General features: G+C 48.6%; 2 protein-coding genes and 1 long non-coding RNA gene across 6 annotated transcripts; 2 read left to right on the top strand and 1 right to left on the bottom strand.

The window, feature by feature from the left end:
• Positions 1 to 1,014: 1,014 nt before the first annotated feature.
• On the top strand, positions 1,015 to 4,730 carry LOC106148397 (serine protease 44-like). Of its 3 annotated transcripts, none has more exons than XM_013513622.1 (5): positions 1,015 to 1,553; positions 1,750 to 1,900; positions 2,244 to 2,431; positions 3,146 to 3,306; positions 3,867 to 4,730. In XM_013513622.1, the coding sequence occupies exons 1-5, from the start codon at positions 1,199 to 1,201 to the stop codon at positions 4,092 to 4,094; spliced, it is 1,083 nt and encodes a 360-aa protein (XP_013369076.1). In that variant the 5' UTR covers positions 1,015 to 1,198; the 3' UTR covers positions 4,095 to 4,730. The 3 variants fall into 3 exon arrangements, with proteins under 3 accessions (XP_013369076.1, XP_013369075.1, XP_013369074.1); XM_013513621.1 differs by having other exon boundaries at positions 1,750 to 1,867; positions 2,166 to 2,431; XM_013513620.1 differs by having other exon boundaries at positions 1,018 to 1,553; positions 2,166 to 2,431.
• LOC106148398 lies at positions 2,317 to 6,532 on the bottom strand. The gene is made up of 3 exons (XR_001233812.1): positions 6,124 to 6,532; positions 5,230 to 5,347; positions 2,317 to 2,404 (listed from the first exon to the last, which is right to left on the bottom strand). It is a non-coding gene; the product is annotated as an uncharacterized LOC106148398 (long non-coding RNA).
• Positions 6,533 to 7,075: 543 nt separating this feature from the next.
• Prss45 (protease, serine, 45) lies at positions 7,076 to 14,761 on the top strand. 2 transcript variants are annotated; one of them, XM_013513623.1, is made up of 6 exons: positions 7,076 to 7,315; positions 9,763 to 9,789; positions 12,148 to 12,298; positions 12,736 to 13,031; positions 13,827 to 13,990; positions 14,289 to 14,761. In XM_013513623.1, the coding sequence occupies exons 1-6, from the start codon at positions 7,216 to 7,218 to the stop codon at positions 14,538 to 14,540; spliced, it is 990 nt and encodes a 329-aa protein (XP_013369077.1). In that variant the 5' UTR covers positions 7,076 to 7,215; the 3' UTR covers positions 14,541 to 14,761. The 2 variants fall into 2 exon arrangements, with proteins under 2 accessions (XP_013369077.1, XP_005383482.1); XM_005383425.2 differs by having other exon boundaries at positions 12,757 to 13,031.
• The last annotated feature ends 9,660 nt before the right edge of the window (positions 14,762 to 24,421 follow it).

Raw genomic sequence — 24,421 nt, forward strand, 5'->3', positions numbered from 1 at the left:
CTTAACTTTGACAACCCAAGTTTTTAAGACCCTGTTGTGCATCTCCATTTCATTGGAATTTTGCCGATGGCTAATGATCCTGACTATTAAGGAGATGTCCTTCTTCTTACTATGTCCTATAGATTGACCCTAGAGGCTTCTAACTGAGCTACATGCTCAGCTCTGCTTGTATATTTATTTTAAGTCAGCATCTCACCAAGTCCGAAGTGGCTCATCTGGGTCTGAACTTGTGATTCTCCTGCCTTTGCCTCTCAGGCTTTTACTGTTAAGTGCACACAGCGGTGTTACTGCAGGCAGACTGCCCTTGGCGCAGGAAGCAGCAGGCCCTGCAGTCCTGGGTGTGAGGCAGTAGTCCCGGGCTGACTCAGACAGAGCAGAAAAGTGCTCAGCTTTGATGGGGAAGGAGGGGACTCAGTGTCCCGGTGTCAGGGTGTCAGGAGGGGGCGCTTTACCTGAGTCCACCCTCTTCTCCCTCAGGCTCTTCCTGACCCAAGGCTCATTCCCACTTTAAGCCTCCAGACCTCAGGGTGTGGTTGTTGCTCTGCTCCCGAAGGTCACTTAGTTGTACTCGTGCGGTTTGTCCTGTACCACTCAGAATTTTCCCCGTATCATCTCAGAAAGCCCATCCTTTGGCTTTACAGCTGGGCAGACCACTCCCCTCCTCATTGGCTTGATGTTAACAATCCTGTTCCTCTGGCCTCTGGGTTTTTGGTATCTCTGCTGAGAGCAAGGGCTTGGAAGGCTGTGTTGACTTTTTAGCATCTTGTCTCCTGGTGTGTGTTAATTTTATAGCCTTGAGGGTTGGTTTGCTTTTCTTTTTCTTTCACTTTCTTAGACTGGGGATTGAACCCAGAGCCTTTGCACTGAACTACATGCCCAGCCCCTTAAAGGTGTTTCTCTGTGGATACAAGGTCTCCTGAAATCCCTAAATTGCCCAGGGTTAGGCCTGAACTTGGGGTCCTCCTGCCTCAGCCTCCCAGAGTGCTGATAGGAGGCATAGTCCATAGTGCTGTTTGGCGTCCCTGTGCATGCATCCATGCCCAGAGAGCAGGGCTGACAGAGCAGGCTGGGCAGGAGAGGAAGCTTTGGGGTGGACCTGTGCCAGTCAGAGCCAGGGGTGCTCCTGAGGTCTTTTCTGCAAGCACACAGGTGGTGAGGCGGCCCCCGGGCCTGAGCCAGGGAACCCTACCTGCCTGGGATGCGCCCTGAAGAAAATGAGGCTGGGCCTGGAGACGGGGGAGCCGGGAGCACAAGCGAGCACCGCGCCCCTCCCCTAGGGGGCGCAGTCGCCTCCGCACAGAGCCCTCTTCCCGCCTCCTCCAAACCCAGGAGAGCGCGGCCGCCACAAGGGGGCGACACGGGTCCTCGAGGTGCCATGGCGTCCCGGAACGCTGGCCCGCTGCGCCTGCTCCTCTGGCTGCTGCTGCTGAGGCCTCAGCTGGTCGCGGTCCCCGAGGACGGCGCGACTCCCCGCCTCCCGCGTGACCCGTTCCCCCCTAAGGCAGCGACGCCCGCGCCCACGGCGACCGCGAAACCGCCGGTCCTTCCCAAAGGTGAGCTCCCTGCCCTGCTCCTGAGGGAGATGTGGTGGCGCATTTTCTCAGGGAGGCTGGGCGGCGGGCGCAACGCTGAGGTCTGGGGTGTGCGCGGGAGGCGGGCGGTGTTAGGGACACAGAGGTGCGCTGGGCCCGTAAGAAGAGAGGACGCGCCTCAGCCCCCGCGCCCTGTCCCTTCACTCACTTGCCGCAGCCTGTGGTCAGAGGAAGATAATCGGAGGAGTGCCAGCGGCAGAGCGGAGGTGGCCCTGGCAGGTCAGCCTGCAGGCCCAGGGCGCACATGTTTGCGGGGGCACCCTAATCAGCAGCCGGTGGGTGATGACCGCAGCACACTGCATATTAGAGTAAGTGTTTGGGGACCTGCTTGAACCCTTGTGTCAGCAGGAGCTCGTCCCGGAGGGTCCTCTTCCTCATCAGCTAGATTCGGTGCCAGCCCCAGCTGGGTTGAGCCCTGAGGGTTTACATTCCTATGTTCCCAGGGGAACCACCAGCCACAGTGTGGGGGCCCAGGAGAGGAGGAGGCTGGGAGGGCAGAGGACCAGGGGTGCAGGTTGGTAGCACCTTAAGTGGTGGCAGGGGAGGTGTGTAGACCTCAGGCTCCCTCTGCAGCACTCTGGACTACACAGTGAAGCTTGGAGACACAGATCTGAAGCATGAGGCCCCAACGGCTGTTGTGGTCCCGGTCAGAGACATCGTTATCCATCAAAAATTCACCCGCATTGGAGGACTCTTCAGAGACATCGCCCTGGTGCTGCTGTCCTTCCCTGTGAATTACTCCACGCACATCCAGCCCGTGTGCCTCCCTACCACATCCTTCCGGTTAGAAGCTGATACTCCATGCTGGGTGACTGGATGGGGAAAAACACGTGAAGACGGTGAGACAGGAAGGCAGGTGGGGGTAAGAGGGAGGAGGCTACCCAGTGGCCTGGGCGCGGTCCCCAAACTAAGGGGAGGCAGGTGTTCTAGTAGGGTGCGGGGAGCAACTGAACAACTGTATGGGAGTTTGGATTGGTTTCCCAGACCTGGGGATCCGAGTCCCAATTTGGTGGGATGCGTGCAGGGTGAGTTTAGCTCAGGGGGATGAGCTGTCACCAGGTGAGGCTGTCCCTCCCTGAAAGCACTGCCTTAGTAGACAGGGCACTTCCTGTTTGTCAGAAGAGGCCAGACAACTCTCAGTGGTACTCTTGGGATCTTCTCTTCATTTGGTCCCTTTGGAGCACCACGTGGCTGTGGGTCTGTGACCCTGCTTTGGACAGTAAAGACACTGCCCTGATAGTCAGGACACCGTGTCACCCCTACTTATGGTACTTGGTGACATATGCTTGGTCCTTATTTCCAAACTGGCCAACTTTGCTTCCCTCCCCTGGTCTGCTCTTATTTCTGCTGTCTTGATTTAGAGCTTACTACCCTCCTAGATGCAGCTCAGGCTGGGGACTCACTTCCTCCAGGGTCAGATGGGGACAGTAACCAATGGGAAGAGGATCCCTTTGTGGGCAGACACTGTACTGAGACCCAGAGCAGGTCGTGCAGCCGCTCTCCTCCCATCAAAGTTACACAAATCTGGACATCCCTAAATTCTCTTTCTATAGACAAGCCAAATAACCAACCGACTCATCTTCAGGAGGCTGAGCTGAACATAGTTGAATATCGCAATTGTAATAAGATCCTCAAGAAAGAGCTGAAGATGCTCATGAACCCTGTCAGGAAAGGGGGCATTTGTGCTTATGCTGAAGGAAAAGACTCCTGCCAGGTCAGTGCAGGGGCCCCTTGGTGAACTGCACCACAGTTGTCCCCTCAAAGTCCATGTTTGTTGGCAGTAGGGTCTGGCTTATCCGCAGCCATTCCATTTTCCCATATTCAGGTGAATGGGATGTGAGGACAAGTGCCTATGGCTCTCCTGGGATAGCCTGGGTCCATGGCCCCCAGGAGGTGGCCCCATGCACTGGGCCAGCAGATGCCCTGTGCAGGGAGGTGGTGGATATCAGTGGGGAGGAGCTCAGGCTCCTGTTTAGAGCCTCTTCCTTGGCACACGTAGTGCACTTGGATGAGCAGTTCAGTTGTTGTCGTCCCATTACCTTGGGTCCATTACCTTGGTTGTTGTTCAGTTCTTTGGGAAACAAAACTTTTGAATAGGGAGACGATTTTTATTTGAATAAGGTTCCCTTTGGACATCTCCTCATAGTCACAGAGCCCCCCAGTGGCAGGAGTCTGGGGAAACCCCATGTGTGCCTGATGCCGTGCTCTGCAGGCCACTCAGGCTGTTCTGACACCTATTCCATTCATGTCATTCCTTTCTCTTTCTTTCTCCAGGGAGACTCTGGGGGCCCTCTTGTCTGTGAATTCAACAATACATGGGTGCAGATGGGCATTGTAAGCTGGGGCATTGGCTGTGCCCGCAAAGGAATTCCAGGAGTCTATTCAGATGTCAGGTTCTACAAGGACTGGATTGTGCAAGTAGTGAGTCGGTCTACACGCTGGGACATGGCAGGCCTCCTCATGCCACACCTGTGTCTGCTGCTGCACCTGGCATGGTGGTGACCCTGTGGTCACCCTGCCTGTTCCCCCTGGTTCTGAGTCTCCCCCTAGCGCTTTTCTCTTACCCTCTTCCCTTCCAGTGCCCTGTGTTCATGTTCCAGTTTGACCCATCACCCCTGGAAACCCCACAGTGGAGCTGAGCAAGTCAACTGGGCCTGCAAAGGGCCCTCGCCCTAAGTACTGGTCACTGCTTCTACCACACATACACTAGGCTGTGCTGTGCCTGAGCGAAGTGGGGTGAGGCCAGGTCAGAGGCCCAGCATCTCGCCAAGGAGCATCTCCCCTTTTAAGCTCTCCACAAGAACATCCAAACACAGACATCCCCAGTCATGGAGTGAGCCCTAGACCTGGCCCTGGTGTCAGGCTGTGCCCTGAGCCTCTGTGAGGTCAACCAACCGGGTGACTGGTGCGAGTGAGAAGCAGGTGTCACCAGGTCCCTGCACAGGTGCCAGGCTGGGACTCCACATGGTGTCTGGGCTGGAAGAAGTCCCCTGTGTCTTGGCGTGGGCCCGTTTATCTGGGGACAGCCTTAGGCACACTCCTGTATTGCTGCTTGCATCCAGGAGCAGCCCACATTTTGCTGAGGCTGTTTAAGCATGTGGGAATTTCACAGGGTACTGTATAAATGTTTGGACAATGTTGTGTGTCTGCATTTCTGCTCCCCTTCACGGTGAGTGCGCAGAATGTGCTCTGTGCAGGACTACTTTCCCCTTTCGCTAAGGAAGCTACCATGTCCTTATTCACCCCTGGAAGATGAGAGGAGACTGTGTCCACTCAGACAGGAGTCCAGGGGTACGTTGGGTTGGGTCAGTGTTCTTGCTCCCTATGTTCCTGGCTTAGTTAGCAACTCCCATGCAGGGGCTCTGTATTTGAGTTGAACACCTGCTTTTAGCAAGGAGATTAGGAGAGGAGCTGGGTGTAGGCATGAAGCTGGGGTGTGTGAAATACTCTTCTCCTTTTCGTGCAGCTCACTGTGTTTCTAAAGCTCAGTGATCACACGGGGCGTAGGGTGACAGCCATTCACTAGATTATACGCAGGCTTCCTCCCTCATACAGGCCACAGATCTGCAAGTGTTCCTGTGATGGACCTCTCCCAATATCCTGCCCCTGATCCTTGGGGGGGGTGTCAGTATTTCACCTTGGCATCAGTGGGCTTCCATGTGTCAGTTCAGTCTGCTGCCCAGGGAGGTAGGGCTGAAAGTTGCCATCAAACTGGGTCTCTTACTATAGTACCCACTGCTTTAGGAAAGCTTTAGCTAGAACCAAAAAAGAAAAAGAGGTAAAGTCCAACTAGGGCTGGGGATTTAGCTCAGTGGCACAGCGCCTGCCTGGCAAATGCAAGGTCCTGAGTTCTATTCCTGGTACCAGAAAAAAACCAAAAAAACCACCACCACCACCACCACCAACAACAACAACAACAAAAAAAAAAAGGAAAGCTCTAGCTAGTTGTGGCAAAACCTGTTTAATTTCTTTTTCCTGGGACATCTATTTGCTAGAGTAGTCAGGGGCCCTGGTTAGCAGGGGAAGGGCAGAGAATAAGGAGAGGGAAGAGAGGAGGGTAGCAGAAGAGGGGAGGAGAAGAGGGGAGGGGCAAGGAGAGGGTAGAGGGAAGAGGAGGGGAAGAGAGACAGGAAGGAAGTGGGTACAGGAAGGGAGGGAAAAGGAGAGGAGAGGTAATGAAGGAACAGAAGAATACAGGAGGGGGAAAAAAAAAGGAGTCTGGGGCTGGGGATTTAGCTCAGCAGCACAGCGCCTGCCTGGCAAGCGCGAGGTCGTGAGCTCGATTCTCAGTACCGGAAACCGGCCCCCCCCCTCCCCCCGCCCCGCAAAAAAGACAAGAGAGGGAAAGGAGACAGAGGGGATGGGATTAGGCGAGGGCAGGGGGAGAAAGAACAGGCAGAGGGAAAGAGGGGAGGAGGGGGGGGAGGAGGGAGGGAACTGGTACAGCGCTCGGCGGGTGACTCCAGGTCCACCCTGCGCAGGAGGTGCAGCATGCAGTTCACGATGTTTCACTTAAGAATACTGATTCTACCTTGACGGTTTCCATCTCACAGGTAGGGGTAGGCCTGAGAATGTGTCTTTCTAACAAGTTCTCTGGTGCTGGCCTGGGAACCTTAACTTCAGGACTAATGCCCGGCATTCCCAGGAGTGGAAAGGACTCCTTTTCTTGACTGCTGTGCCTTGTTCTTATGTGGGTCACTTAGATGGCAGGCTGGGGGGTGGTCCTCAGAGTCCAGCAGGGATGGACTGCACTACGCAAGAGAAATAGGCATCTTGATCTTTTCCCCATCTCTGTCATGTCCCGAAGATTCAAACACACACCCCGGCATGGCCACCAGCAAAGGGAACAAATGCCTTTCTCGTCCCAGGTCTACCCCAGGATGCCTTGGCTAGTTTTAGGCTCCGCTCAAGGAAGCATCTTTCATGGTTTCAACCCAGGTCCTGCGGTTACCTCACACACTGGGGCGCCCTGAGGTGCTTTCGCATGGCCACGTACCCAGGGAGCAACCACAGAGCCAGGCAGCCAAGGTCTCCGAGGTCCAAGCTGAGGATGGATGCGTGGAGTTGCCTATGCGCAGGCGCATGACTAGGCATGAATCAAACGGCTCAGACATGCGGCAAAGGGTTCCAGCGTGCGTCGCATGCCCGGTGTGCATTGCGTGCCCAGCGTGCGTCAAGTGCCCGGCATGCATTGCATGCCCAGCGTGCGTCACGCCCAGCGTGTGTCACGTGCTCAGCGTGCGTAGCGTGGCGGGCGTGCATTGCGTGTCTAGCGTGCGTCCTGTGCTCGGGGTGCGTCGCGTGCCCGGCGTGCATTGCGTGCCCAGCGTGCGTCACGTGCCCGGCATGTATTGCATGCCCAGCGTGCGTCGCGCCCAGCGTGCGTTGCGTGCTCAGCGTGCGTAGCGTGGCCGGCGTGCATTGCGTGTCCAGCGTGCGTCCTGTGCTCGGGGTGCGTCGCGTGCCCGGCGTGCATTGCGTGCCCAGCGTGCGTCGCGTGCTCAGCGTGCGTCGCGTGCTCAGCGTGCGTCGCGTGCCCGGCGTGTGTTGCGTGCTCAGCGCTGAGAGGCTGTGAGGGGCTGAGGAAACCTGAGGTGCTGAGTTGCCCCGGGCGGTCAGCCTCATGTCTGTTTCGTGGGGCGGCCAGGGCGCAGGTCCCTTGAGGCCCTGGGTCCTGAGCTGTCGCCTGCTTCTGCTGGTGTTGTGGCTGCCGCTGAGCTGGGGTGAGGCTGGCCCCTCGCCCTTCTCCTGCGGTCCCTTCCCACCCCGGGCCTGTCCTGGGTGGCCTCTCTTCCCACCATCCCCGTCCGCCATCACCGTCACCATCCTCAGCCCCGTCCCAGGCGCTGTCCAGAGCGACTGTGCACTGCGGAGCGTCCTGTCGCCCCCCCGCCGGTCCGGACCCCTTGCAGCACCCCCTTGGGCTGCGTTCAGCGCGGCGCGGTCTCTCCCATCCCCTCAGAGATAATTGGCCAGAATCCATCTTCCTCTCGGATTTACCGCCAGCACAGTTGCCTTACGGCGGGCCGGGTCTTGTTTCCCTTAGAACACAGGCTCTCAGAGGCTGGGTCCTTTGACTGTCCCTTCCTACAGGTCCCTCCAAAAGGACCAGGCTGGCCATGGTCACCTCCTGCGCAGGGTGGACCTGGAGTCACCCGCCGCCGCCGAGTGCTGTAACCCTTCCCTCCCTCCTTCTCCTCCCTCCCCTGCCCTCCCCCCTGCCCTCTCCTCCTATCCCCTCCCTCTCCTTTCCCCCTCCTGTCTTCTTCCATTCCTTCATTACCTCTCCTCTCCCTCCCATCCTCTACCCTTTTCCCTCCTGTCTTCCTCTCCTTCCCCCTCCTCTTTTCCCTGCCCCTCCCCCTCCCGTCTTCTGCTTCCCTCCCCTTATTCTCGACCCTTCCCCTGGTCCTCTCTGCTTTCCCAGTCCTCTCCCTTCCGCTTCCCGTTTCTCTCTCCTTTCCTTCTTCCTCTTCCCCCTTTGTCTCCTTATCCACAGTCTGTGTTCTTTCCCCTCCCCGTCTTCATTCTGTCCTTTCCTCTCCCTCCTTCCCACTTCTCCCTCTTCCTCTTGTTTTCTTGCCCTATCAGTACCCTCTTCACAGCCAGACTTCTCAAAAGGATCATTACTTTGTGTCCATTCCCTCTTAATCCTTGGGCCACTCCTGGCATGTCTTTATCCTTATTGGTCCTGTCTGTGGCCATACCACCCTGAATGCACCTGATCTTGTCTTACTGACTTTTCTACTTCTCTCTCCCTTTTTATCTTCTGTTGCTTCCTGATCTTCTCTGCTACTGGGGAACCTCCTTTTCTTTTCTTTTCGTCTTTTTGAGACAGGGTCTCACTATGCAGTTCAGGTTGGCCTTGAACTCACTTTGTAGCCCAGGCTGGCCTCAAACTCGCAAGGATCCTCCTGCCTTAGTCTCCCGAGTGCTGGGATCACAGGCGTGCACCACCATGCCCGGCTGGGAACCTCCTTTTCTGTTCCACCCAGGCCACCCAAATTGTGTTGTTGCTGACATACGCATGTTCTCTGAACTACTGGTTGGGCCCTGCTGCTTCCCTGTTCATAGCTCCCTAGGGGAACTCACTGCCCTGAGCATTGGGGTGCCATTTATGTGGGTACCTCAGAACATAACAGGCCTGGATGTGCAGGCACCTGCTAGATGTCCCCATTTCAGACATCATCTTTCTGCAAAACAACTTCTCTTACTCTTGTCGAACTCAGTAGGTGGCAGCTATTCTTATATATACCCTGAAACTAGTATCACACTGGTCTGCTTGTGTCCCTACATCCCACCTACAGCTCTCCTCTGTCCTGAGTAAACTACTTCCTCATTCTGACCTTCTCGTTTCTTACCTGGGCTCTGGAGAGCCTCTGGTGGACCTCTTGTCACCTTCCTGCCTGTTCTCTGCTGCCTGACCCTGTCTCATCTCTTTTGGCCTCCCAGTAGGTTGAGATCTCCCTGTTTCTTGGACTGGCTTATGGGGCCCTTCATGGTTGACACTGCACTCCCCTACCCTGCCATTGTCTGTCACTATCATGGGCCTTGCTTTTGTCCCCTAGAGTCTCCAGCGTACACCGCAATTGTTTCTTCTATAAGGAACATCTTGTTGTCTTTTTTTTTTTTTTTTTTTTTTTTTTTTTTTTTTAGTACTGGGTGTTGAACTCAGGACCTTCACACAGAGCTACATCCCCAACCCCTTTTTTAATTCTTTATTTTGAAACAGAGTCTCACTAAATTGACAAGGCTGATCTTGAACTTGCAATCTTCCTGTGTCAGCCTCCGACACTACTGGGATTGCAGGTGCACACCACCTTGCCCAACTCTCATTTTTCATTTATGTTTTACCTTCTCATCTTTAAGACCTGGCCCTGTAACTCTTCCTCTCACAGGTCTCTTCTGCCCACCCTCTCTTTCTCCTGGGCTTGCCTGTCATTGGTGACCCTGTCATTGTACTGACCTCACCCATATGATTATGTGTTTATGTCTGTCACCCCTCACTGGGCCGTGTGTCTTCCTAGCCTTTAGCTCCAGGCTGGGGTGAGCATGGGAGATTAGGAAATATTTGGTGAATGAATGAATGAGCTATTGGTGAAAAATGCACTCTTCGCTACCATTCTGTCATAAGTTCTTGCTTTTTCATTGTCTCTATTTTGTCCTCCAGGTCACAAAGAGAACAAAACCATACCAGGTAGGTGCATGGACCCTGCTGTAGGCTTATGAGAGGACGACAGCATTTCTTGGTGGGTCTGTTCCAGCAGGTCTGGTTTGTGAAGAACAGCCTGTAGCTTCCAGGGATGTAGAGGCAGGAGGATCCAGCCTCCAGTGGGGACTCACAGCCCCTGGAACTCAGCCTAGGCCAAAGCTTATGAGGGGATGTGTCCAGGAGCCTGATGCAGACCCTTCCTTCCATCTTTCTGTGTTCTAAGTGTTGTGTTGCAGATGGAGCCCTGAGTTCTGGGGCCCCATCTGCAGATCCTGGCTCTTGGATTTCCTATCTTTTTTCTTCAGGATCAGAGTTGGAGGGTTGGGCTGCTCCTGTCCTTGATTCTTGGGCTTACTTTATCCTGGGTCCTTCAAGGGCTCCATCCTAATTCAGTGCTAATTGTTTAGTTTTATGCTTTATGGTCTGTGTTGAAGAGTCCTTAAGGAGCTTTGTTTAAGGAGTCCTTTCCCACATGTGTCACATTGGTCTGCTAACTTTATAGTTTTATCTTTCAAATTTAGATCTTCAAGTACTTTTAGCAAGGAATCTGGTTTTGCTTTCCTTAGTTCTCTCATAGCCAGTTTCCCAAGTCTGTTCAACAGATCTTTACTCAATGATTTTGGGGACTCTTATTTACATCAAGGTCCTATATTACATATACTCATCTAGCTCTTTGACCTTGTGTCAGTGTTGTGCTGTTTTGGTATTATGGCCTTCATTTGTGTGTGAATGTCTGCACTACACAAGGGGCTCTTTTTTTGCTGTACTTTTTCAAAGACTGAGTTCCTCAGGGCTGGGGATATAGCTCAGAGGCATGAGCGCCTGCCTGGTGAGCACAAAGTCCTGAGTTCGATTTCTGGTACAAAAAAAAAAAAAAAAGACTGAGTTCCTCATACACTTTGTTTTTCTATGTCAGTTTTTAGGTAAGTTTATCAATACTTAAAACTTCTAACATTGAAAAATGAGTTTATAGATGAATTCTGGGAAGCAAATTGCACCTATACTATTGAGTCGTTTTATTTAAGAGTAAGGATTGTAGGGGCTGGGGATTTAGCTCAGCAGCACAGCGCCTGCCTGGCAAGCGCAAGGTCGTGAGTTCGATTCTCGGTACTGGAAAAAAACAAAACCAAAAAAGAGTAAGGATTGTCTCTTCACCTGTGTTATTTCCTGTGTCCTTCATCAGAATTTTAAATTGATTTTGTGTAGTATTAGGTTATTTCTATGTACTTTATAATTTTTTGTTTCTAAAGTGTCACCTGAGTGTATTTTCTAGTTGGTTGTGATGGGACAGAGAAATATTAGTGATTTTAAAAGTAAATTGTTTCATTGAAGTATGCTATTCATACAGCATACACAAACTGTGAGTGTCTAGCTCCCAGGAATTGTCACACAGTGGGCACATTTGTCTCCCACACTGGGGTTAAATGCAGTATTCTTATCCTGGCTTTTGACAGATTATTTTTGTTCTTTAATGTTATACAATATTTTCTATAGGCATATGACCTATAACTTTTTTAAAGTTAAGGATTTCCATCCTCTTTCAGTTTGGTAAGTAAAGTCATAAATATGTGTTGAATTTTTCAGATACCTTATTCTGTGTCTGTTGAGAAGAGCATGTGCTCTTTGTACATCTCAATTGCTAGAACTGTTGGGAGAATGCCTGGGAGCTCTCACAGTGTGGGGCCACCCCTGTACTCCCGGCTAGGTCCCCACGTGAATGTGATGTGTTGTTTTCAAGAGTATGATATTGGCTTATATTTCATTTATAATTTCTGTGTCTGTGTTCATTCATACATTCTTGCAACCATCCACCTTGACTGATAGATGATGTGCAAAGCTGATAGTGATGTGATAGTGTGTGACCCTTGAGCACACGTATGCAGAGGCTCTTGTGGACCCTGCTGCCACAGGCTGCAGATGTTCACTGTAAAGACTGCCAGAATGGAAGTCAGGAGCTTTTCTTGACTCAGAGCAGTGTGGGGACATTTCGCATGAAAGAGGCAGCACATGCACTGTATCTTTTCAGAAGCAAGGTGCAGATGTAGGACATGTGCATTCTGGTCTTGGGACTTCTCTGCTTCCCCCTTCTTAGAGGTCCTGTGCTGATGCTCACTGTGATTCTCAGCACCTGTCTCCTGTCTTGATGCTTTTTCTCTGTCATTGTTACTTTCTACCTGTAGCCACTGCCCTCTCAGAGCATCCTTAGTCTACCCTCTCTCTAAAATGGGACAAGCCCCTCTTTTTATAGCTCTGTGCAGCTTGGCCCTGGAGGGCACCTTGCTCCCAATTATTCTCATCGCTTTTGGTGGCCCCTCTGTCCCTCTGGTGTACTTGTTCATGAAGTCTGTAGTGAGCCCTGGTGGTCAACGGAGCTGAACGTGACCCGCCGCCACTGGCCCTGGGAGGTGAGCCTCCAGACAGAGCATGAGCACGTGTGTGGAGGGGCCCTCATTGCCTCTGTCTGGGTGGTGACTGCTGCCCACTGCATCCAGAGGTGAGTATGGCCATGTATCCAAGGCCTGGGGACCCAGAGCTCTAATGGGTCCTGCCAGGCTCTTTCATTTCTCTGTGAACCTGGGAGGAGGGATGGGGAAGAGTGGGCGGAAGAGTTGTGCTTGATGTCACAGGAGGCAGGGGCTGAGCTGGGGCAGGAGGCCTAAGCAGCAAAGCTGGGGCAGCAGGAAAACCAGAGCACCTGCCCACCTCCCCAAAGCGATGATGTGCACGAAGACTCACACACCTGCAACAGCAGATAGACAAGGCCTCTTTGAATCTGCCTGGAGGAGACAGTCAGCCTTAGGACCTTGTGGGCCCCAGGGAAGATGAGGGAAACTGGGTGGGCAGAGCAGAATGGGCACGACTTCTGATTCGGGAGACCAGGTCCTTGGGAGAGGCAAGTGTGTGCTTGTATGGGAAGCTGATGTCTACCAGGGGGCTTTGTGTTTCCTACAGCAACAAAGAGTACTCAGTGGTGCTTGGCACCTCCAGGCTGCAGCCCTCGAACCCCAGCAGGAGCTTCTTGGTCCCCGTGAAGGACATCATTATGCACCCTAAGTACTGGGGCCGAACCTTCGTAGTGGGTGACATTGCCCTTCTCCGTCTTCCTGCTCCCATCATCTTCAGCAAGTACGTGCAGCCCATCTGCCTCCCGGAACCCACCTTCAGCCTGGAAGTGGGAACGCAGTGCTGGGTGACTGGCTGGGGCCAGGCCAAGCTTCGCTTCTCAGGTGAGGTGTAGGACAGAGGGCCCTTCTTCCCTGCAAGGCCTTTCCTGCTGGCCTCCTCATGGTGCCACTCAGGAAGGCTGTGGCTGTCACCCCTGCCCCCTGGGTTATTTGAGTGTCTTAGGACCATTCTTCATGTGTGACCATTGCCATTGGGACACAGGCACCAAGCTTGGCACAATCATCTGCTTCTTAGAGTAACTCAGAGACAGGAATTCCTAAGTTCACTCCCTCCCTTGTTCGCTCACTTGACACACTTTGAGCACGCGGAGCCCTTGGCACTGGAAAGACCTACCCTTCTGCGATGGAAGGGTGGTCGCAATGAGGGGAGAGGTGGGGCACAAGCTAACAAGGAAAGCACAGAGAACTTGTCAGATCTTAGCATCAAGTTGGGAGGGCTCTAGGATGAGCCTGGGCAGAGTGACAGCCTAAGCTGCGAGGGAGGGCACGAATGTTAATTGGGGGCAGAGGGAATGGCCACTACAAACCAGGTTCACCCTGGAGAGAAGCAGCACATGGCGGGCCCACACACGGAAGTCCTCCCTTATAAGTGGCTGCATTGGAATTTGATGCTGGTCTGCTTGGTTCAGCGCAAAAGCTTTCCAGAGAAGAGGATCCCAAATAAAGCCTTAGAGGGGGAGGGGCTTAGCAGACCAGGTCTACCCTGCAGGGGCAGGGGGGACCAGGTAAAGGAAGGCCCAGGCATGTGACACAGTTTGATGTGGCTACATTTTTAAGTGACAGGACCCTAGGCAGAAGTTGGGGTGTCATTGCTTACCCTGTTAAGCTCTTCCACAGCCAACTCCGTCCTGAGCCCAGAGCTGCAGGAGGCCGAGGTGTTTATCATGGACAACAATCGGTGTGACCGGATTTACCGCAAGCAGTCCCTCTTACCCCGAGTTGCCCACCTCATCCAGGGAAACATGATTTGTGCTACCAATTATGGAGAAAACTTGTGCAATGTGAGTTGCAGGGATTCTGGCAGCTTTTCTGCAGGGAAGAACTTCAGCGTGGGGGCCAGTTCTGAGCAGGCTTTTTATGGTCTCCCTCCCCCTTACCATCACTTGACTCTGCTCTCATCTTCCTTCCTTGGTGAGTTTGACTTTGGCTGTTACTCTGGGCAGAGTCCCCAGTGAGGAGCCAAAGAAGGCCCCACTGAGGAGACTCTTGAAGTGTGAATCTTGTAAGCAGAACTCCAGGGTGGAGATCTGGGTTCCTAGGGGCCCAGCAGAACCCCCTCACTCCTCTTTCTTTGTCTAGGGGGACTCTGGTGGACCATTGGTCTGTGAAGTCCAGGGAAAATGGATTCTGGCGGGGGTGTTGTCCTGGGAGAAGGCTTGCGCCAAAGCAGAAAATCCGGGTGTGTTCGCCCGCATCACCAAGTATGCCCAGTGGATCAAGAAGCAGATGAACAATGACGTGCTCTCAGCTCCCAGCTGTGCCTTCTCCTGGCTCCTGTTCCCATTCTGGCTGCTTCTCCCCACCTTACCCTTCATGTTTTGCCTCTGCTGAATGGCCCCCATGGAGGTTTGACCAGGGTCATGTGTTCAATCTCAGCAAGAATCGGGCTGGGGAAGAAGTGGCCCCAGGAGACCGGGTCATACTTTGGCATCCCAGCAAGAACAGGTGTGGTGGATGACTAGGCCTTGGATGACCAGAAGAAAGGGAGAATGAGTCAGGGGGTTCTGGAATCTGGGACCAGAATAGCAGAGATTAAATTTGTGTGAATAGGAGCTGGCTGTTTTTGTTTTTTGGTTTTTTAATCTCTGGAGTGGCCCTCAGGGATGGAGGGGGGAATTAACTGTGCCAGGAGGCTCCACAGGGTTGGGGGTGTGATGTTCTTTGCTTTTTCTCTAGTGCTGGGGTATAAGAAAGGGGTCTGGGTTTCTTCATCTGTAAAGTGAGAGTCCTGTAGAGGAGCAGTCAAAAAATGCTGTGCAGGCGGACAATAGGAACAGTCCACAGAGAGTGCTGCCATCGCAGTTGCTTGCTCGCCCTCTCTTTGTCTCTCTTTCTTTTCTTTAAATTGATTATAAAAGAATTGTATGCTCATTTTAAAAAGCTAGGAAACAGTAAAGCCTAAAGAAAGGAGATACCCACTGGAGTCCCAGTACATAGAGGTGCCCACTCTTCATTTCAGTGAATTTCCTTTTACACTTTCATTCTTAAAAAATAAAAGATTACATGTAATATCTCAATACATTCTTGTGGTTTACTAAAAAATAACCAGAAATGTGTATGCAGATCCCCCCATCTGCCCCCACCACCAATCCTGCGACCCTCCCTGGAAGTAATCATAATATCCTTAAAAATCTATGATTTTAAAAATAAATGACACCTTTTACATGTATTATTAATAACCCATTTTTCAAAAAAGCATATTATTTGCAAGCCTGTCTAATTCGGCATTATGTTATGTATCGTGTGGTTTAGCCAGCACTGATTTTTGGGTGGCTTCTGACTTTCGACCTCGCAGCAGCATTACATGAACACACTCCTAAGTATGTGGAGATTGTTTCACAGTTCTGCATGAATTCTGTCATATTCAGCCCTCCCTTCCATGGAACTAGTTGATCACTCAGTAAATAATAATAAATTTTTCTGTTTTTGCTAAAAATATTTCTGCTAAAAATTTTTCTGCTTTTGCTAAAATAGAATTTCCATTTGAAATTTCTTTGTGTGGCGTGAAGTAGGAATTAGTTATTAACAACTGGAGAACCAGTTTTGTTGACATAATCCTTTTATTTTTCCATTGATCTGACTGTCCCTGGATTAGTGCTGAACTCTTTCAATCACCTTTATTATGTTTTCTTAAATAGTAGCAAAAACTCTTCTCTTTTGAAGAAAATATTTAGTGTCTTCTATATAAATTTTGGAATCAGTTCATCAAATTCCATTAAAAATACTATTGGCATTTGATTGGAATTAAATAGCCAGAATAATCTTGAGAGAACTAATATTTCTATAGTGTTGAAGTTCTACCCAGGGATGTGGTATGTTTCTCCATAAGGTCAGCAATTCTGTCTTTTCAGTGGTTTTACAGTCTTGTTCATGGATGTGATGTCTGGAAAAATATTAAGCTTATTTCTAAGTAATTTGCAAATTTTGGTTACATTGTGAATGACATCTTTTCTCATTACATTTTTGCTAATTCTAAATCTTAACCTTTTGTAAAGCTGTTTGATAGATTTTTTTTTTCTAGAATAATTGTGATTTTGGCTGTCTTCCAAAGCTCTTTTTTGTGTTGTTATTTTCCATGTTGTGCTGGTGATCAGATTTAGGTCTCATACATACTAAGTAGATACTGTACCTATGAGCTATATTCTCAGCCCCTAAGACTATCTTTTCAATTCAGTAATTTTTTAGTTGATTCTCCTGGCTTTGAGTAATCAAAATCCCCAAAATGGTGAAAGCTTCAGCTTGTGCTTTCAGATCAGTGCTGCTGTGAGCCAGACATGGGCCGTGGTCGCAAGCTCAGAGCTAGGCATCAGGAACACAGTCCTGGGCTAGGCATCGCCTCTGAGCCCTGGCAGGACCTCACCACGACCACTCGCTGCTCCCTCAGACCTACAGTCACAGCTGGAGGAGCCCCCAACCTGGGCAGAGGGTGAGCCAGCCTGGAGTTCTAAATCCTGGCACAATGGAGGTGCTTGCCTGCCCTGCCTGTGTTGCCCATGCTGCACTGTTGTCTGTTGGAGTGACATCTATTCACCATGGCATGTGGGTCAGGCCCACACACCCCTGCTGCCTTCTGCTAGGCTCGGGAATCAGCCCTACAGGGACGGTAGGTCCTCTGGACATGGGCAGAAGTGGAGGGCCCATGTCTCAGGGCCCACGCCTGGGGGCCTGTGTCAGTGGTCCTCACACCTGACAGCCTGCACCATCCCTGTTCTGATAGAGGGATGGGTATGGGTAGTGACTTACAGAGAGACCCATGTAACCCTTACAATGCATATAATGTTGGGACAGTTCTAGTTTTCAGGGTGACCATGAACACATGGGTGAACAAACTGACTGTGGAATTAGATAGGTGGATTTGGGAGGAGCAGTGCCTGTGACAGTGTCAGCATGGACACTGAAGCACCAGTCAGGCATGGGTCACATGGTGGTGGGGACATCATTCCACAGTGGGAAATCCCTACCCCCAGAGCTTAGTGGCTCATGAGAGGAGCTGGGAGTCAATGCCAGCTGTCAGTAGACCTTATGAATTAAAAGTTTAGGACTGCAAGGAGTAGGACCTCTGGGCTCCAGCTGGATTCAACCACCTGCCACTGGTGCTTTTATAGTAGCAGCCCTGCCTCAGTTGACCTGCCAGCTGCCCTTTCTGTGGTTGGCAGAGAATTAGCTGTGGTGGTTGATGTGAGTGGGGATTTTGTAGTTTTCTGTCACTGTGTGACAGCTCCTGAACAAGTGACTGAGTTAGTGAGTAAAGGAATGAAAGAATGAATGAATGGACAGGCTCTGGCTCTGAGCTGGGTGGATCCGAGCTCAGATGTATGTGATGTCCCTGGTGGGGAGGATTATGAGGCTCCTTGTGGCTGATGCCTGAGCCTCTGCTGGTGTGGGCTGTGACCTTATGGGGACTCCATCCCAAGGCCAGTAGGAGTCTTCTGGAGGCCACATGTGAGTGTGGGAAAGTCGTAAGTGGCAGTGCTCTGACCTGGAACACTGAGAAAGGATGGAGGCCAAGGTCTGTAGTGGAACTCACTTGAGCGGCTGAGGGTCTGCCATATATGGAATGGTGACAAGGGATAAGGTTGATCTGTGACACCTTGCACCCCCAAATAAGCAAGTGTGACCCCCCAGAAATATCTACCGGCCAGATCCCGCAAATCCTGTGTAAAGCTTTGGGGAAGGAGGTTGAGTCACTGCTGTCCTGGACTCAAATTCTGAGGAGCCCGTTGTGTGAGATCTACAGAAGGAAAACTCTGGTTGGCTGACCCTCGGCTTCATGAGAAAGGAAAGGGCAGGCTCCCAGAAGCCCTCTCCTTGCTTCTGAAGATGTAGAACCATCTTGACTGGGGCGGGCTATAATCAGAAATGAAAAAGTAGCCATAAACACTCCACAGTGCTTGAGAAGGTTCAGAAATGTGGCTGTCAGTGGGGGAGCCAGACGACGGTCAGCCAGCGGGAAGGGACAGGGTTAAGAGTTGAGCAGGCAGTACTAAGGCAAGACAGCACTCTCTGGAGTGCTTCCTGAGCTTTAGTTTCCCAGCCTGTAAAACAGGGCTGAAATACCTTTGCTCGAGTCCACAATGATGCCAGTAGTGGCAGTACTTCTCAGTCACGTGTCCATGTCTGCGCGGGTCCTGGCAGAACCAGTTTTGCATAAATGGCATCATTCTATAAACAGACTTCTGCACTTACATCTCCTATTCAATATTGTTTTTGAGATGTATCCATACAGCTGTAAATCGTTAACAGCCCTATAATATTTTCTTTGGCATCTGTGCCACAGTTTATCTATTCTCTTATTTAAAGAGATTGGGGGGCTGCCGGGATATAGCTCAGCGGCACAAGCGCCTGCCTGGCAAGTGCAAGGTCCTGAGGTCGATTCCCGGTACCAAAAAAAAAAAAAAAAAATTTCCTAAAGAGATTGGGGAAGTTTCCAGTTCTTTCCTATTGCAAACCCTACTGCTCTGGATATTCTCACACACATCTTCTCATTTACATGTCCAGCATGTCTCAACAGGATCCTGCACAGAATGAGTCCTAGGTTGTGTTCACCTTCATCTTTGATACTCATTGCCAAATTGTTTTCCACAGTGAGTCTATTAATTTCTATATCCTTACAGCCAACTTTTGGTGTTTTCAGACTATGAAGTGTTTTCCATGGGTGAGAAATAGCATCAACAGGGATTGCGATGCAGATGTTCCATTACTAGAGCTTGTGTTCATCTTGTCTATTTAATCACTCTTCATAGCTCCTTGGATATTTGCACATTTCTCTATTTGTCTTTTTTTTTATTCTGGATAGCAATTCTCTATTTATTACATATATTACAAATACCTTCTCCCAGCTCTTCATTAATCTTTTTTGATGCTGCCATTTGCTTATGAGCAATTTAAATTGTATTCAGATATATCATGTTTCCTTTCTGGTTTATGTTTTTTTTGTGTTTTAAGAATTTTTCTTTTTCTGAGGTACATACTTTGTTTCTAAAAGTTTGGAAGTTTGGATTCCCACATTCTGAATCATTCTGTGAAAGGTGAAAGATGGGGGCCTATTTTCATTTATTTCCTCATATGGACTACCAACTATCCCAGTGCCAATCACCAGGAAAAAATCTCCTGTGTTCACCATACCTCCTGTCTTGTCTATCAGTCTGTCTACACAGGGCCTAACTTCTTGAGTCAGACACCTGATCATGTATTGCTGGTCTTTCTTCCTTTCTAATACAAATATTTGAGGCTATAAGTTCCTGCTAAATATTGCTTTAGCTTCATGCTACAATTTTTGATATGTGGCATTTTTGTTGGTACTCAGTTCTAAATATTATACATAATTTTCATTTGGTTTTGTTTTGACCCATGCATATTGTTTGTTGTTATTGATTTCCAACATTTTCCAGTAGTCATAAAAATAGTTGTATAATGGTACCAGCTGTGTGGGACACGCTGAAACTTCTTTGGTTGCCTAATATGTGGTTAGATTTTTCAATGTTTATTTCATTATTTTCAGTTTCTAGTAATTTGATTTCCTTTGGCTTGATTTGGTTTTCTTTTTATGTCTTCTTGAGCAGAAAAATTTATTCTTTCTAGTGTTGTGTTTAAAGCACATATGGTCATGAAATCACCCTTGATTTAAACTTTTAATTCATCTCTGAAATCTTGTACTGCATCACTACTTTTTTTTAAAATATGTTTTGTAATTTGGAAGGAAATATACTCATTTTGTTTAAAAATAATACATAAATGCAGAAATTAGAAAATGAGACTTTCCCATAATAAAAATACCTAGAAAATTCTTCTTTAAAATGTTTATTTTATGTCTCTGATACTTCTCTTGATACACAAAAAAGTTAAATAAATTTTGGGGTTTTTTCCTCTGGTTTTGATTTTTTTTAAGGCAAGGTCTCACTATGCTCTCCAGACTGGCCTTGAACTTGCTTTGTAGCCTGGGCTGGCTTTGAACTTTTCATTCTCCTGTCTCAGCCTCCTGAGTGCTAGGATTATAAAGCCATGCTTGGCTTTTCGGTTAGATTTTAACAAAAGTCTGTTAGACAGTTTTATTTTGCAACTTTTAAATTTTCTCTTAAACTGTATCTTGGATTCCTTTCCATTTTTAGATTTAAATAAATTTCATTATCCTTGACTACTGAATAATAATTCTTTCGTACATCTGTATCGCAAGCTATTTAACCATCCTCTAATTGGTAGACATTTGAGCTCTTTTCAGTATTTTCTTTTACAATGCCATAGCAAAAATCTTCTTTCTTTTCTTCCTTCCTTCCTTCCTTCCTTCCTTCCTTCCTTCCTTCCTTCCTTCCTTCTTTCCTTCCTTTCTCTTTCTCCCTCTCTCCCTTCCTCTCTCTCTCTCTCTCTGCAGTACTGGTGATTAAACCCAGGGCCTACACACTGAGTTGCATCTCCCACCCTTTTTTTATTTTGACACAGGTTCTCACTAAATTGCCCAGTGTGTGCTCAAACTTGAGAGCCTCCTGCCTCAACCTCCCAGTGTTGGGATGACAAGGGTATATCACCACACCTGACTCAGAGCAAATGTCTTTGTTCATGTCTTTTTTCACATTTGTTCAAGTATTTCTCTAGAATGTTTTGGAAGTGTAATTGCAAGATCAGTTGTGTATAAGTTTTAATAGATATCAACACATCAGCCTCTCCAAAGGTTTAATCCATTTCCCCTGCTCCAGTGGTAGATGAGTGCCATTTTCCAAAGTCAGCATTGGCATTAAGCATTATCTTTATTTTAACTTTATTTTTTTTCCACTGAGCTACACTGTAGCCCTCTTTTAACTTTTATTGTTTTGGTAGGCTAAAATTTTTATCTTATTTTTGTTTTAATTTCAGGAAATGGATCAATTTTGTAAATTGTTCATGTAATAGGCTACTAAATGGGAAATTTCAATCAAGGGATCAAAATACACTCTGTAGCAAAATTCAGAGAACTTAACTGATGTCCCATGCAGTGTGTAAATGAGAGGGTGGTATAGGAAGTAATTCTGTGAGGAAGATTTCTTGGAGAGAATTTCTCCTGTGATCTCATTGTTAGCCTGCTAAGGGACAGTGGGGTGGCTGTCCACAGCTCAGCCAGGGGGAGTTCAACTAGACCCTCAATGAGTGTGGTATGTCCCTGGGGCTGGGGAATCATCAGCTGTCATCCCCACCAGACCAGGGGCACCCATGTGGACTTGGAGAGCTGAGACAGATCCTCCTGGTGCTGCAACCCGTGCAGCTCAGAAGGCCAGGCTGGTGGGATGGGTCCTCACCAGCCCCCTGCCTAGGCTGCCTGCTGGCGAAACTCCAAGGGCTGTGGGGAGCTTTACTTCACAAGTCTAGCTTTGTGAATGTCATGTGGAATGCATATTCTGACTTTTAAACTGAGATGTTTATGTTGCAGCAGCAAACTGAAATGCTGAAATGTCACCCAAGATTTGGATGCAGATTTATTTAACGTCTCCAAACTGACCTCAAAAAAAAATGTCAGGCCCAGGGCCGGAGATATAGCTCAGCAGCACAGTGCCTTGTCTGGCAATTGCAAGTTCCTGAGTTCGATTCCTCGTACAAAAAAAAAAAAAAAAAAATGTCAGGCCCAGAAGGCTCACGGAGGGAGGTTTTAGGGGGTTGTTGCAAAGCGGAAGTACAGAGGCAGAATGGTTTATCAGTTGGGGATTGGTTCGTACAGCGTGCATCATAGTGACCAACTGTTTCTGGGAAACAGAAGTAACAGGAACTGTAACAGGAACTGAAGTAAATTGTAGGTTACCTGGGCAACTAACAGAAACTGAAGTATACTTGCGGTGGGGGCAGGGGGCATTTTCTGCTACAATATGAGTGCAGTCATAGTGTGCAAAAAGTTCTGGTTCTGCCCGAGCTTTTACCCAGGATTGGGCAAAATACTGGCCTTTTAAATACATTTCAAAGGGTAAAGGGACTCCAGGGAGGAGGCTCCCTCTTGGCTCAGTGTCCCAACTAAGCTTTCCTGTGTCTCACTTGCACCTGTCCGTCAGACACTGCTGCTTCTAGTGGAGGATAAAAACTGCATAGCTACTCTGTGTAATGAGTGGCAAAGGGGCAGTCTGTTTTTATGACTTCATTGCAAATGGCTTATAAACATTTAAATGCATGTGTGTATGTATATTTAATATGAAGAAAAATACAAAGCAAACACGCTAACGCGCTGACACAATGAATCTGGGTGAAATTATTATACTTGTGCCTTTTCTGCAAGTGTCAAATTATTTCAAAATAGCTACAAAAACCTTTGGGCACTAAGAGTTTTGACCTTTGTAAAATGCTTTACAATGTTTTATCCTATTTGCTCATCATTTACATGTTTTGGATTCCTCCCCATAGAATTATATAAAATTCTTATGTGTGCCTCTTTGTCATTATTTCCAGTGATGATTTTAGGGCTTTTTGATGCTTAGAGATACTTTTCACACCCTCAAATTATAAAACTATCTACTCATCGTGTTCTATTTCTTTTTAAAATATTTTGACTTTGATTTACTGAAGGTTGAGAAAGAGAATCCAGTTTTATTTGGGTAGCTACGTGGGTAGCTAGTTATGTAAACATCTCATATTGAACATTAACTTTTGACGATGAATTAGAAATGCTCCCTTATCTTACTTAATCTTACTTCGGTCTATTTCCGCCCTTACCATCTCACCTGTAGGCCACTGTCTATCTTGTTGAACTATTGTAGTTTATAATTCTTGTTTGTGGTAAGGCGAGTTCTCCATTCTTCTTTTAAGGAATTTACTTGACTGTTCATTCTGATCAAACAATCTTAACTAATATGGTCAGAAGGAAAATCACTTTAAGTTTTTGGTGTAAACTAAAAGATCAATTTAGGGAAACCCAACTCTATTTTACCCCTTTTCTGTACCTCTAAAGCAGGAGTTGGCAGATTTTTCCATGCCATTACTGCAGCTTCTTAAGTTTACTCCTAAGTAACACATGTTATGTCCTTATTGTGAGCTCTGTGCTTTTGTTTTGTTGTGATTTCCACTTGTATTATAGATTTTTTTGTGTGTCTACTTCGTAATAAGCAACCTTCCTGAACCTAGGTGATTCTCACCAGTTTTGTAGGCCCAGAGACAAAGCATCTACAAATGATGATGAATTTGACCCCTCCTTTCAAAGCATATGTCTCTTTTTTCTTTTTCTTGTCTAATTGCAATGTCCAGAGCTGATCCTCCAAAACAATTGATGTCTTTAGGAGACATTGTGTATTTAATTTAGCTGTGTCTCTTGTAAACAGCATAAAGCCAGTGTTTTTTCTTTTCCCTCCAACACTTCTCAGAGATTCTCCTTTAATTCAGTTACCAAGATTATTTTTTTGTTCTTCCTACCTTGCATTTGGAGTTGAGTTTTTCCCTTCAATCCACTTATCTCCTTTAGTGATATAGAAGTTACACTTGTAAGTTTCATGCTGCTACTGGTCACCTGCTGTGGTTTGAATGTGACTGAACTGTGTACTTGGGGCACAGGCTGGTACCTTGGCGGCAGCAAACACTGTAGAAGGTGAAGCCTGGGAGAGGTTGAGGTTCCTGAGAGTGCATTCTTGGAAGGCAATTCTCAGGCAACCCCTTCAGTTCTTGCAAAGAGGTCTGTTGTAAGCAGAGTGTGCTGGCCCTACTCTGTCTCTGCTTCCTGGCTCCAGATGTGCCCCTTTGCTCTCACCACTGTGCTCTGCCATCTGCCTTGAGGCCCTCATCAAGTTGTGCTGATGCGGGCGCCGTGCTCTTGCACCTCCAAAACTAAAGAGCTAAAGAAACCTCTGTGAGCTAAAGAAACCTCTTGTTCCTCAGGAGTAGGCTGTGTCAGGTATTTCACTGTGGTAACAAAAAGCTAACTAATACATAATAATACTAACACATTCCATTTTCTACACACACATTTAAAACTTAGCTCACACCAAGAGTCAGTCCATGTCTATTGCCACCTTCCTGCACCCACTCCACACCCTGGGGCTTGCTGTCATGTTGGAAACACCCGTAACTCACCTCACTGAACATTCATTGTGTCTGGAGTCTTCAGCAGACTCTCCTGGGCTTACCAGCTCCTCTTGCAAACGGGCTGCCACGAGCCGAGATTTCCCTGGCGGCCCTGATTCTTACTTTTTCCCTGTTTTGAGTCCCACTGCCCCAAACATCCTGGAATCAAGCGCTGCTCTGCTGCGTTTGTTTGCTACTGACCTTTGCTGCAG

The sequence above is a fragment of the Chinchilla lanigera genome, unplaced genomic scaffold (genome assembly GCF_000276665.1).
Source record: "Chinchilla lanigera isolate Chin_1 unplaced genomic scaffold, ChiLan1.0 scaffold00019, whole genome shotgun sequence".
Classification (NCBI taxonomy): Eukaryota; Metazoa; Chordata; class Mammalia; order Rodentia; family Chinchillidae; genus Chinchilla; species Chinchilla lanigera.

Bases quoted from the DNA above. Each gene is read 5' to 3' on its own strand.
- LOC106148397 (XM_013513620.1), top strand. From the start codon at position 1,199: ATGCGCCCTGAAGAAAATGAGGCTGGGCCTGGAGACGGGGGAGCCGGG. The intron at 1,554-1,749 runs GTGAGCTCCCTG...CACTTGCCGCAG, and splicing joins ACCGCCGGTCCTTCCCAAAG to CCTGTGGTCAGAGGAAGATA. The intron at 2,432-3,145 runs GTGAGACAGGAA...CTCTTTCTATAG, and splicing joins GGGAAAAACACGTGAAGACG to ACAAGCCAAATAACCAACCG.
- Prss45 (XM_013513623.1), top strand. From the start codon at position 7,216: ATGTCTGTTTCGTGGGGCGGCCAGGGCGCAGGTCCCTTGAGGCCCTGG. The intron at 9,790-12,147 runs GTAGGTGCATGG...TTGTTCATGAAG, and splicing joins AGAGAACAAAACCATACCAG to TCTGTAGTGAGCCCTGGTGG. The intron at 13,991-14,288 runs GTGAGTTGCAGG...TTCTTTGTCTAG, and splicing joins ATGGAGAAAACTTGTGCAAT to GGGGACTCTGGTGGACCATT.